General features: G+C 37.5%; 1 protein-coding gene across 1 annotated transcript; it reads left to right on the top strand.

Annotated features, from left to right (window-relative positions):
• The first annotated feature begins 10,459 nt into the window (after positions 1-10,459).
• LOC128117205 (protein phosphatase 1 regulatory subunit 15B-like) lies at positions 10,460-14,214 on the top strand. Its single transcript, XM_052749201.1, is given in 4 exon segments — positions 10,460-10,537; positions 12,898-12,968; positions 12,970-14,168; positions 14,171-14,214. Coding segments are annotated over 4 exon segments (1,392 nt in total).
• Positions 14,215-14,289: the final 75 nt, after the last annotated feature.

Genomic DNA, 14,289 nt, shown 5'->3' with positions numbered 1-14,289 from the left:
TGCTGATACTATTGTGATGCTCAGTCATGCAAAATTTTATGTGGTGGAATCTGGGACTCTGCATTCTAGGTAAGTGTTCTTTCATGTTACTCACAGACTTTTCCCACTCATTTGATGTAATTTTATCTCAAAGTACATTTCTACAGAGATGTCCCATAAATAGACTGTAATGGCAAACATCAATATATATAATGATATTTATTTATATGCCACTTATTTCTGTTTGCCAAAAACGTAACAATCTAGCAGTTCATGAAAGTGATCCAATAAATTATGATTACATATAAGAATATGACGCTAAATGATTTAAAATATGTTAGTGATATGTTATTCTAAATTTATGAAATGATATATAAGTAAAAATTCAAGAAAAAATCATTTAAATGACATAAATATATGTCATTTAAATGACATAAATATAAATGACATAAATATATGAAGCTTGCTTGTATTCAGATTTTACTAAATTTTATAGTATGAAAATATATCTTTCTTATTAATAGGAAATACATACATATATACATATTGTGTGCATACATTTAGAATTGGATATATATTTCCTGTTTTGCATGTATGTAGAAATATATTTACTGTGTATTGTGGAGACATATATATTTATTAATTTGCATATACATGGCTATGTAGTATAAATGAGTGATATTATTTATAACTCTTGTTGGCTAAGGGGCAAAGGAAAATATATTGCAATGTGGTAGCTGTAGCTTTCAAATCATAGAGTGCTGAATCATGAGACAGGATATGAGAACCAGCACTGCCACTTCCCATTTCCCTTGAGATATCTTTCCCATTGTGAGTCACCATTCCTCCTTGCATAAAACAAGGGTAAAACTCTTGGTCATGTAACCAATTTGTTTACCAGAAGAGCCAATGAAAAGTACTTAGATACGGGGTGAGGGTGTGTGTGGTCTACAGAGATGCCAAATCCTGATGAAGCTCTGCCTTGTGTTGAATGACTAACACCGTCCTGTCATTCCAACTTCTTCACAGTCCTGAATAAGTTCCAGGACCAGATGGGGAGAGCAGCTTGACACTGGCTACTCTCCAGGACTGGGAGAGAATCATTGAGATTTTGAGAAGCGATTGCAAGATTGTTTGATGAGAATTAAATTTGATAAGGGAAAGATGGAGGTCATTAAAAATATCCATCTATTTGGTGGGACAATGTAATAAATTATCTGTGCATAAAAAAATCATTGTATCTGATTAAATAGTATACAATTATGCCTGAAAATTTCAAATATTTTGTCTTTCTAACATAGTCCACTGAAAATGCAATCTTTTCTCACTGATGTCTTAAATTTCAACAGACTTTAATTGTGTTTACCAAACTTTCATTTATATTAAATTCTAAGCATGATGATGTTTTCTAATTTAGGTTCATTGAATCTTATCCACTGTATGAAGTTCTTTTTCATTGTAGTCTCTCATCCAAAAAATTAAATAAGCAAATTTCTGTTTATTTTTAAATACTGTGGATATGCATTCTTAAATAAATCCAGAGAATTTATTAACTTTGAATATTGACTCTTAAATAGATAGTTGAGTATCTCAGCTGCTTAATCTATTTCAGCAGATTTCCAAAGCCTATAATACAAAGTCAAGTTCCTAAGCTCTGCCTTTATGTACTTTCATCACCTCTGTCCTGACTTCAGTCTTGTAACAACTTTTTAAACTTTTATTTCCTTCGAAAATCTTCCTCATTATTGAAGATTTTATCCGTGGCTTAAGTTCCACCAGAAATCTTCTCTGGAATTCAAAGCTCAACTTTATATACTTTGGATAAAGCCTATGTTACATCTCTTACTTTTATCTTTCCCCATAAAATCTTATATCTATGCAGTGTAAGCTCCAGGATCTGTATTTAATCATTTAACACATGCATATTACATCTCTGCTACACTCTATGCTAGTAGACGGGAAAATAGTATATGGAAGGCAGATAAAGATTTTTACCATTATAAAACATGACTTAGGAGGAAGTAAAGCAATTAACAAGTTATTTTGTCATGTCATCAACTGACATTAGGTCAAAAAAGAAACTTAGAAATTTATATATGACAATAAGTTGGGTTTTTGGTCAACAATATGAGAAGGAGGATGATAACTTAAGATGCAAAAGAATGACTTATGGTAGTGCTTCACTATGGACCTTTTCTAGGTTATATGAATTGACTCAAGCTTCGTTAAAATGAAGAAAAAAATATATATATATATTACATCTTATTTCCCATTCTCTCTCTCTCTCTCTCTCTCTCTCTCTCTCTCTCTCTCTCTCTCTCTCTTTTAAATAAGTAGCATGAACTTATTTTAACACAAGATCAAATGTTAGGTCTTAGGTCAGAAAGGTTAAAAATGGTGCATTGGGTTCCCTTCATATCCAGTGATTTCAAGGGCCCAGCTCTGAACAACAGAGCTACTTGATAGTGAGTTGTTACTATGCAAGAAAGGTATTCTGAATCTCAAGCATGAGTTTGATTTAGAAGCTGCATCCTCTCTGTGACTTTCTGTTAGGTCTAATGCCTTTCATTACACACCCTGGGCCTAGTTATTTGTCAAGATAGAAAAATACCTCCCAGGTGCCTCAAAAATCTAAAATTTATTCAGGAAGAGAGTCAATCAAGGGGTAGGAAAATGTGGTGACTCCATTTATTATATTAGAGTTTAAATAAAACAAAAATTAGCAGAGCATTATGAGCATAAATAATCTCAAAAAGGTGAACCGTTCAGATGGCATAACAGACACCAGTGGTGTGAGATGTTCTCAGTTGTTGCTCTTGAGGTGCAGAGTGATTTTTCTGACAAAGGAATTATCTCTAAGACACTGAAGAGTGTGAATAGTGAGAATAAATAGCCTAATAATACTAACTACTTTTGAGAAAATGATCAGTTAAAATTTTTATTTTCTTTAATTTAGTATTCTTATAATTTTCAATATGTTCTTGTGTAAAATTTGTATCTCTAAGGTGAGTCTTAAAAGAATGAGAGTCTCACATTTTCAAATTGTGCTCTTCCATGAATATCTAGAAATGTCAAACAACCACTTCAGGATTGCGAGTGATTTGGAACATAACAGAAAAATGAGAAACAAAATATAAAACAAAACAAAGTGGAAAGAAAACAAGATATTTTTAAAACAATAAAAAGATAAAAATTAATAACAATTAAAAATCTGTTTTTAAAAATATACTTAATTTTCTCAAGAGGAGAAAAATATTTTTATTATTTTCAGTACTTTTTAGTTTGGGGACATAATGCAATCTTATAATGTCCTGCTCTATATCCTACCTCCAAATTCCTTCCATATACTCATCCTCACTCTCTTCCAAATTTATAGACTCTTTTTCAATAATTGTTGTCACCCACACACACAAACACACCCACACACACTCACACACAGATAAATATTCCCATATGTAAATGTATGAGTATATATATATATATATATATATATATATATATATATATATATATCAAATAAATAATTTTTTTTTTTGTTTTTTTGAGGCAGGGTTTCTCTGTGTAGCTTTGCACCTTTCCTGGAACTCACTTGGTAGTCCAGGCTGGCCTCGAACTCACAGAGGTCCGCCTGGCTCTGCCTCCCGAGTGCTGGGATTAAAGGTGTGCGCCACCACCGCCGGCCAAATAAATAATTTTTAATAGGCACATATATCATATAAACATAAATATTTATTGTTATGTATCTATAAACACAAGAGTACAACCTGATCAGTCTATATATAATGTTGGTATGTATACTTTCAGGATAAACCATTTGGTATTGGGTAACCAACTCAATTTACCTCAAATTTTGTGTTTCTCTGTCTCCTATCCTTTCCTATCAGTCTCTTGAATTCATGTGATCCAGAAATGAAATACAATTAAATCTTTTGGAAAAGAAATTTAAAATAACTCAATGTTCTATTATCTTTGATCCATCATCTTAATTACTCAGATCTTGTATGAGTATTTTCTGCCTAAAGCATAATGATGACTTTTGGGGACTTAGGTTAAGGTACAGATTTTCTTCATTCCATGAATGAGCTCTGAAGATATAGTGACTAAAGTAAATGACATTCATGATTGGGATCTGATAATCTTTGAGTATTCACTCTATTTCTACAGTCATCAGTTTGATAACATTTGAAGTCATTTATATGACACAAATATTTCATTATGAGAAGGGACAATATAAATGGCTCCACCAGACCGTGTTAAACATGGCAACTCAGATATTTGGTGATCTTTGTGAAAAGGGACTCAGGGGAGAGGCATATACAAAGGCCAAATTTTATATTAGAGTTAAGGTGGGTGGGAATTAGCAGGAAAAGATCTTATTTGATGAAGAAATTTAGAAATCACTTGTTCTCACTGAGAACAGTAGAGAGTGGGAAAAGGAGATGAGAGATGATGAATGCAGGATGACACAGTGGGACAGAGGATGAACTGAGGCACAGTAATCAAGGGAAGAGATCTGCTGATGTGGGGCTTCCATCACCAAGAATAACCTAGCCAACTGTATTTCCACTTGTCTTCTAAATACCAGGATAAAATTATTCACATATGTTGTACTTATGCTGCCACTATTATTTTGTTCTCATTTACTATGTATTTTCCAATTTTATGGATATGTGAAGTTCAGAATAATGAATTTTGACACATTAATTTTGGACCTAAAGTTCTGGATTTTGATTACTTTTCTTTCTTTTTACTTAAAATGAAAAGAATGTATTTGTTTGATTTTAATACTTACACGTGCATTGCTTTTTAAAATGGGAAAGTTTTTAAAAGAAGCTTCACAGAGTCACAGATTTGATTTCTTTCAGACTCACAGCACAAATATTTTCATTTGACATCTCTCTGGTGGTTAATTCTACATGTCACCTTATCTCTGTCATAGTACACAGATACTTGGTCAAATACCGACATTGGTTTTGCTTTAAAATATTTTTAAATATGCAATTAACATTTAACCCAGTAGACTGAATAAAGCAGCTTGTCTTCTATAAAATGGCTGGGCCTCACCCACACAGTTGGAAATTATAGAAAAGAACAGACTGGAGCCACTGAAGCAGAAGGAATTCTTCATCCACAGACATGAGCTACATTAACTCTTGAGTTTCCAACCTATCCTCTACATATCATTGAACTCTGGAAGAACAGATAGATAGATAGAGATTTATCTTAACAATTTAGAAATCATTTAATATAACTTTGAAAGCTGGCAAGCTCTTAGTAACTGGCTGTTATCATTTCCTAACTTCAATTACCTTTGCTCCAATATGCACATGACCAATTTGCCTCCAGCTTATAGGAATCTCTAATATGTATATTAGACATTATGTACATATATATATACATATATACATCTCCATTATGAAAAGTGTTTGCTTGTCACAAGTTATACACATTTGATTTTCCAAAATCCTTTATATGCCCTCATGAGTAGCTCTTTAAATTCTCACTTCTTTCAGTAATCAGGAAGACCCCTGTTGTCCTACTTCCTAAAGCTTTGATGTTCTAATTACTTGACTTTCTCATTTTGGCTAATATGATAATTTTGATGCTGAATCCCATTGTCGCTTAGCTTTTATTTCTCTGATTGCTATGGAGTTTGTAAACTAAATCTTGATTGGTCAGATTTCCCTGCTTCGTTTTTTGTTTTCAATATTGTTTCCACATCAAAAATTTGTAAACAAGAGAGCAATGATCATTGCAGGGTGTTGAATGAGCATTGAAGATATTTAAGTGATTATATATATCATCATCATCATACCTCACACTGTTCTATAATGCAACTTCCTTCTCCTATAGTATAGAGGTAAATATGATGAAGGTAGTAGAATTTTTTATTAATTTATGTTTAGTTGAAATACATATATACATACTGTTGAATTATTTACCATGTTTTTCTGTTTGAAATATTATACAAGTACTATTGTATGTTTCTTCTGTACCATTTTCTGTTCTTGACTAGGGTATTTCAAGAACAGAAATTTCAAGGCTTGCTTTATTTGTGCATGTTTTTAACATTTTATGGGTCAGTTTTGGTAATGAGTAATATTAGCCTCAGAACATACCCAAATGAGGTACAAATTATTACAAATATTTAGGAAACTATTATAAAATGAATACATCCAAAGGTCCAGGAATGATAGTTGGAAAGGAATAAGCTAGGAAACTGTAACTCTCCATTAGAGGCATAAAAACAAGGTAAGCATGCAAATTAAAACATCATTTGAAATTATAATAAACCTAACAACTGTTAAAGTTTCATTACTGGAGAGTTGCCAAATATACTGAAATAATCTTTCATAAAATACTAAACAAGAAAGCTTCTAATCAGATTTTCAGAGCCAAGTCTGGATAGACATTCCACTTTATCACAAATAACAGTCCTGTTTGAGAGTAAAAATGCTGATAACGCTCAATGCTGGATATTACTTTGCAAAAGAAACCTAATTAATCATACCTGTTTAGAGTAATCCAAAGAATTGCCTCAAGCATACAAGCATAGGTCTTCAACCTTGGGTTCCAACAAACATCTCTAATTCATCTAGAAACCCAGAGATGATTAAAAAAGAAGAAGGCAGCCTAGAATTCCTGAAACAGTTGGAGTAATTATAGTCACTGTTTATGAGATTTACAAATTAAAAACACTGACCACAATAGGGACATTGTGTAATGAAGTTTCATTATAATAATTTTGAAAGGGTCCAAGAAAATGCTGAAGGAAGACCCCAGACTAAAATAGTATGCAAGAGTAAAGAGCATTTATTTACTACTATATGTGGGGTCATTCACCTATACAAAATGGCAATGAACCTGAGAGGAGCATGCAGGCTTCTTTTAAGCAAATCTAGGGGGATTTCAGGAACAGTTAGGTCATCTCAAACATAATTAGTCAGGCAAGCAGTAGCTATACTAGTATATTTTTGATTAGCTGAGGTTTTAGTTTTCCATCTTTGGGCATACTGGGGCAAGTCCGGCCAGGCCTGTTTCAGGGGGTTACAGGAAGTGTCCTTTTTTGGTCAGTATCTTGTGATACTGTGGGGCTGCCTCAGGCCCTGTACATGCTACCCTCCTCACCAATGTTGTCAGGGGTGATGTTGACTATAATGGCCCTTTGTTGGAAAAAAAAATGTTTGCTCTTAAACTGAAACCTAAATTTGGTTGTAAAATGGGGGAAATTTAGACCTTTCCGTATAAGAAGTATATATTCTTTATACTGGCCAGAAGGAAGAATCCTTTCCAACCTTTGATTTAATTTTTTTATTCCATGAAATACATAAACATCAGCATTTGTTCATGTCTTTTGCTTATTAAGTCTTGTTGTTGTGTGCAGAAACAGAAAATACTTCAATGCCAATTTGTTGGTAATATATATCCAAATTACATGGTTTTTGATCCATTAATTTACAAGGAGTGGTTTCAATTTTACGAGTGCACAAAAATAGAAATGCAAGGATTCACCATGTGGAATTGATTCAGAATTGGAGAGAAAAAGAGTGAAATTATGCATTAAACAGAATGCTATACTTTCTTTTAAAACTGTAAAGGAACATCAAATAAAAAAAACTTTTAGGAAAATGGAGATTAAATAAAACATTTCAGAAATATTCACAGTTTGCAATGTCTTGTTTGCATATATTTTAATACAAGTAAATCATACTATGTTTATTTAGATTGAATATATATACATATACATTACATTACTAAATCACAAACATTTGAATGCAGAACAGACCACAAAGTGAAAATATTAATAGATATGTAAACATGGCTTAGGGAACTAACTCACATGCTACCAATACTATAACAACCTAATTTACTAATTCCCAGCCACCATCTATTCTCTCATCCTGAGAGTTATATTTCAGAATATCAAATATTAGCCAGCTTCTGAAGATTATATAGTTGAATCCTCTTTATTTATCCTTTTGTGTCCTCTTTTAATTTAATGTTTTTATTTACTGACATCATATTGCATATTTATATTATGTGGGCTATAAAGAGTACTTCATTCCCCTCAACAGGGTATTTTATTTTTAGTGACTTTAACTTGTTTTGGTTCAACCTATCATTGGTCCATTTCCACTAACTGATGCCTTCTGTTGTGCAACAGTTTCCACAAAGGAGATTAAAACATCCCATCCTGTAGGAAGCTCCTTGAGCAGGAAGGTAAACAACCCAAAATAGCTTCCAGAAGTCCAAGAAACTGACCAGATTCACTAGGCCCCTCCTTGTCCCAAAACAGTAATAGGTGATAGTTCGTCTTGCTTGGAGGAAGCTGGGCTACAAAGAAGACTATGAATCCAGACCAGATGCCTGAAAGAGGTTTAGACCAGAGACAATTGGAAAGGACATTCTCCAACCTGTTGCTCTTCCCGGAGGCTGTGCCATGTGCTCCTGGTTCCCAGTTTCATGAGCTGTCACACATGCTAGGTGAGCTTTAGTGACGCAGCTGTTTTGTGTCATTTCTGCTCCTGTATGTAATATTTCTGTAAGTAATCCCAATACAACTCGTTGGTTCACCAAATTGGATGTTGGTTATATCTATACTTTGATCTGTTGTGGGATCTCCATCTGGTGTGAGTAGACATGTGTGTTGCCTCTCTCAAGGAAAAGTTATGTCATACAATGTAACTTGGCACCTGAACAGGGACCTGGCAGAACCAAAGATTAGTTGGGAAGGAATGATTGACTGGTCCTGGATGTAGTTATCAAGACATGAAACTGAGGCTGAGAATCCTGAACAGGAAAACCATCCATGGAGCAAATCCCAACAGCATTGTCCTTTCCTTTATGGTATGTGTTAGTGTGCTTGGACAGTGGTTGCACGGCTTTGCTATGGACAAGGAGACCTGCCACTAAGTCTGAACCATCACCGTTAGGAACTTCTGTAGAAGGAATTCCAGGACAGTAGTCTTCATCTATATCATATGGAGTGGAATGGCTGCTGGACAAGTGCAGACCCCGATATGAATATGGAGATGCCTTTAAAACAGTTAAAGTTTTAGAGAAAACTTTGCAGTCTTTGAGATTAATGCAAAAGGGTTGAGAATGTCAGCAAGTACCAGCCGAGGTTGCTTGGCCTCTGTTGTGTGTAGTTAGAAATACATCTGAAGCTGAGATGGCCAGGAACTTCTTCATATAAGAGAGGAATTGCTACAAGAAAGGGACTTGTGGCTGTTTAGGATCCTCTGTGTTACCCTCCCATCTAAAGTGAATTAGATTAACAGGAAGATGAGATGGAGGTGTTGACTTGTTGCTTCTTAAGGTTTGGGGGCCAGAAGGAAAAGAGTACAAGTTAGATCCATGCTCAAAAGTCCTTCTTGGAATCCATGGTAAGATCCATATAGTGAGGAGGAATAGAACATGGTAAAAGCAATAAAAGATGTCCTGCAGTTCCAACCTTTAATATGCAAAAAGGAGAAATCTATAATCCAGCATGTACATTGGGCATTAAAAATGGTCCAGTGAAAAAACTATAGTTACCAGGGGATATTCAGTGCCTGAGCTGCTGGAATTAGGGAAGTCTTTTCAACAAGCAATGAAAGAATCTGTCTCATCATAGCTTGTGAGGTTGTAGGCTATGGATGGGATCAGTCTGACTGCTGTGAAGACAGGAAAAACTGAGCAATTTAACTTCCCATACATCCTTAACAACCAAGGTTGCAAAACCCAAAACAGTATGACTGAATGCCAACTCTGAGAGTCTGGCTCACCATGAAAGGATCAGTTGGCACTAGACATTCAAAGACCACGTTCCTAGTACAAAGGATATTTATTTGCCACAGAGGGCCAAAGACCAGGGAATAAGAGACAAAGACAGGAAATAGAGGATGAGGGAGAAGGGAAAAGAACAAAGGATAGGTGGGAGGGATATTTGCCCCCTAGGGACAAAGGACTGCCTCTGGATAGACAGGAGACAGACACAGCCTATAGGCAAATGATAGTTTATAAATGGAAAAATGAAAAACCTGTGTTAGGATGAGTTGGTTTGTTTTGATGGTCATGTTTATTATGGTAGCAGAAATGGAGTTTTTGAAAGTTATACTTCAATACTTTGATAGCTGCACGTTGGTGGTCAGGAGAAGTGGCCAAATAAGACAATAGACTTTGGTGACTAGCTTTAGGAATGTAATCTAACAGTTTAGCAAGTCAGAGGGAATGAAGGAAAGGCTATACTTGCCAAAGCCATGTTTGCCATGCTTGGGCCTACTAGAACCTTTCAAGAAACACTTGATTATCTCCATTTGAAGTTTCCATAAATATCAGGAATTGGAGGATTATAGAGGAGGGTGAGACACTGCTTAGGGAACTAGGAATAAGAGAAGGTGGTTTTGAACTTAAATTCACTGGGCCAGAAAAAACTGTATTGATCCAGTAGGGAAATCAAGGCTGACATGGAGCTTTAGTGGCTTTGCTGAGTCCATTGATGGGGCAAAAGCTTTATAAAGTAGGAAATGCTTTGGCAGATTTCGGCAACTTGGACCAGCATCTGAAGACAGAGCATGTAATGAGATAGCAACCTAGAGGAGATAGTAAAAAGTTAACTCTGAGAAAGAGATCCGTCTGGGTTACTAGAAAACCAATGCAGCAAGATTTGTCTCCAACTAGAGTTCCTACAGGGAAAAATTGATAGAAATACAAGTCGTATACTAAGGAGATTCTGGAAGGCTTTGAAGCCTGAGGAGCAGTTCACAGAAGGCATCCATGATAGAACAATACAAGTGAAGATGATCAAGCTTGTCCCAAGGGTGAAAATTTTCCTCAGACTAAGGAGAATACCTTTCTTTCCAGTGAAGGTTGCACTAGGGGTGGAGATTGGTTGTCCAGTGAGGACCTCCCTCAACATACAGGAATAATGGTGAATGGAGAGGCTCCAGCCACAATGCCAAGCTAGGGCCACTCTGACCCACGGAGCTGGCAGCTGTAGTAGGGGAAATTAGGGTCACATTCACCTTTGTCCCTGAGTAGGTCCCAGGGTCCTAGATTAAATCAGGCTCACCAAGTTGATCAGATTTGAAAAAATGTAGGGAGGCTTTGTGGAAGAACTCCAGGTTATGGAAAAATAATGTCTCAGAGAGGATGATTGGGGGCTTACAAGGAGTTAATTAAGTTAGCACCTTCTTTCCATGCATTGTACCTAACCTTGATCTGTACAGGAAGCAAAAGATGCAAAAAAGATTTCCATGCAAATCGTTAGAAACTTTCCATGCTATATTAGACCCTGCTTATGCTTAATCTTAGTATCTTCTTAGTTGTCTACTTCTGGGATCACCTGACACCTGCTGAGAACAGTTGACAATGGACTTTTAGAGCACTTAAAGGTTATCTTTGCAACCTCAGTATTTGTTATGGAATGGTGGTTCAGGATGGTGCCTTGTCCTGTCCACCCTCTGGAAAAAGGTTTGGTTGTAGGGGCATAATGATGACCTCTGAGTGTTTTACAGATTAGGAGAACTATTTGAGAAATTTACAGGTGAATTTAAAGGAATGAGGATGGGAGATCAATCTACCCAAGGTACAAGGACCAGGCACAGCTGTAAAATTCTAGCAGTACTATGGTCTGGTAGGATGCATTCATATGATTCCTGATAATGTTATTGACAAAATCCTACAAGAGCCTATACTTGTAAATGTAAGGAGCTACAGGAACTCTGCAGACTTGGGGTATTGGCAGATTTTCATATTTCATCTTGTGTAAGTTGTCTGTCCTGTGTGTAACTTGATTTAAGAGTGGTATGTGGGACTGGGACAGAAAGGCTCCATGGGCTTTGGAGCAGGCTAAGATCCTTGTAGCTCAAGCTAAACAGCTGTATGTCCTGTGACCCCAATGTTCTTTTCTGTTAGAAGTCATCAGTTCAGAGGGCTAGAGCTGGTGGCTAAGGCAACAGTAACCTGAACAAATGGTTTCAGTGGGGTTTTGGTCTCACATGGGAAGGAGTAGAAGCTCATTACCATAGCAACAGAAAAGCAACTGTGGGCAGTACATAAAGTGTTGCAACAGGTTGATTCTGTACCTGGTTCCACCTCTATGACTATAAAAATAGCTTAACCAATAAAGGGGTGCATGGAAGGCCTCTTGGCCAAACCTCTTTCTGGCATGGCACAGAATCAAACTCTATAAAGGTGGTAGGCATACTTACCAAAATGAGGTGTGGTGTCCACAAGCCCCTTCACCGATGCCATACACACTGTCCTAGGAATAGGGTCCTTTAAAGCCACAGAGAATCCCTAAGTAATTGAACTAACTGCTGTGTCAAATAACATACTGGAAGGGATACCATGCAGTCATCTATATGCCTGATCCACAGAGGGTACTAGTAGATACACCAAACAAGAATGCACAACCAGACTGTTTTAATACAAATGGCCATCTACATGAGTGGAAAAAGACACTTCCAGGGGCCATAAGGTTATTGAATGAAACCCCCAATGCCAGCAGTAAGGTATTTCCCTATGAGTTATTGGTCAAGAAAGCACCCGAGACTCCATGAACCATAAAATGTATGATATTTAGTTTGTGTTCTGACAAATAAAGCTTTCCTGGAGATCAGAGGGAAGAGCTAGCCACTAGTTAACCATAGAGGTCAGGCAGTGGTGGCACACACCCTTAAACCCAGCACTTGGGAGTAGGAAGCAGGAAGATCAGGAGTTCAAGGTCACCCTGGACTACTCGAGATTGAATCAGTCTGAAAGAGATTGAATCAGTCATTGATCCCAGCACATGGAATGGTCATGCCTTTAATCCCAGGGCTAGGGAAGTGGAGACAGGAATATAAAAGGCCAGTGGAGACAGAATCTCTCTGCCATTCAGTGTGAGGATTCGGAGAGACAGGATCTCCACACATTCAGCGCTCCTGCCCCAAGCTACTGAGTGAAGAGATCTCCGCAAACGCGTGGCAGAGGTGTCCCCCTCTTTCTACAGAAGGCCCGCGGGAATATGAAACGGCTGGAATTACTTCAGGCTAAGAAGGGTCAAGAGTTACCCATCCCTGACCAAGATAACGGCTACGACAGCCTGGAGGAGAAACACAGCCTTCTTCGGATGGACCCACAACACGGTGCAGGTATCCCAGCACAGGCGGTGTCCCCCGCTAGAGCCAGCCCCAAGCCCGGTAAGAAAAAAATAGACTTGTTGATTCAAGAATTTTCACAAAGCCCTCAGGGAAGCAATCTGTCTTGCGAGTTACCTGTGGAAAAAGAAGGAGAAGAGGAACACATTAGTGTAGCTGATTGCTCAGACATAGAGGATGACTCTCCTATTTCTGCCGGACCAGCTTGTAGCAACAAACTGATTGATTGTGTTTTGGGAGGTGCCTCCACTGGCTTGGAAACCAGTGCTGATTCAGAAAGTGGGGTTTGGGATGAGGAACCGGAGGGTGAAGGCTCCCTGTCCGAATCAGACAAGGGACAAGACTCTGAAGGCCTTTACCTTTGGAACTCTTTCTGCAGTGTAGATCCTTACAGTTCCCCAAATTTTACAGCCACAATTCAGACTGCCGACAGAATTGTCCCTGGAGACCCGTGTGATTCAGAGAAGTCCTTGTCTGGCAACTCCGGTGTAGGAGGGTCTCAGGCCAGACACCTTCTTGAGACCCCCGAGCATAGCTCTGGGGAGGAAGATGACTGGGAAGCCAATGCAGATGAAAAGGAGAATCTTAGATTGTGGAACTCTTTCTGCAATTCTGAGGACCCCTACAACCTTTTAAATTTTAAGGCTCCTTCTCAAATGTCAGGGAACAACTGGAAAGGCTGTCAGGACTCAAAAGCGTCTCCTCAGGCCATGGAGGCCCTTTCTGGGTGTCATAACTTACTTTCTTATAAGGTACCACTGTTAGAGAGCCAAGAAGATAATAGTCCAGACTATGGGCTGGGTGAGGCTCTTTCTGGAGAAAAATACACCCGTATCAAAAGAAAAAAGTCTCTTTCTGGAGAAAAATACACCCACGTCAAAAGAAAAAGGGTAACCTTCCTTGAAGAAGTTACCGAGTATTGTGTAAGTGGTGATGAGGATCGCAAAGGACCATGGCAAGAATTTGCGAGGGAAAGATACAGGTTCCAGAAACAGATTCGAGAAACAGAAGATGCCATTGGCTACTGCTTGACATTTGAGCACAGAGAGAGAATGTTCAGCAGACTCCAGGAACATGTTTGAACGGACTTACTACTGTTCAGCAATGTTAAGATGAGTGAACTGAGAGGGTGACAGGGTGGCCACCATCTTAGAGAAGGGTCAGAGGGGTGTCAGTAGGCCCTTGG

Source organism: Peromyscus californicus, unplaced genomic scaffold (genome assembly GCF_007827085.1).
Source record: "Peromyscus californicus insignis strain IS unplaced genomic scaffold, ASM782708v3 Scaffold_20__1_contigs__length_68692818, whole genome shotgun sequence".
Lineage (NCBI taxonomy): Eukaryota > Metazoa > Chordata > Mammalia > Rodentia > Cricetidae > Peromyscus > Peromyscus californicus.
This window is presented reverse-complemented; position numbering and strand designations above follow the sequence as displayed.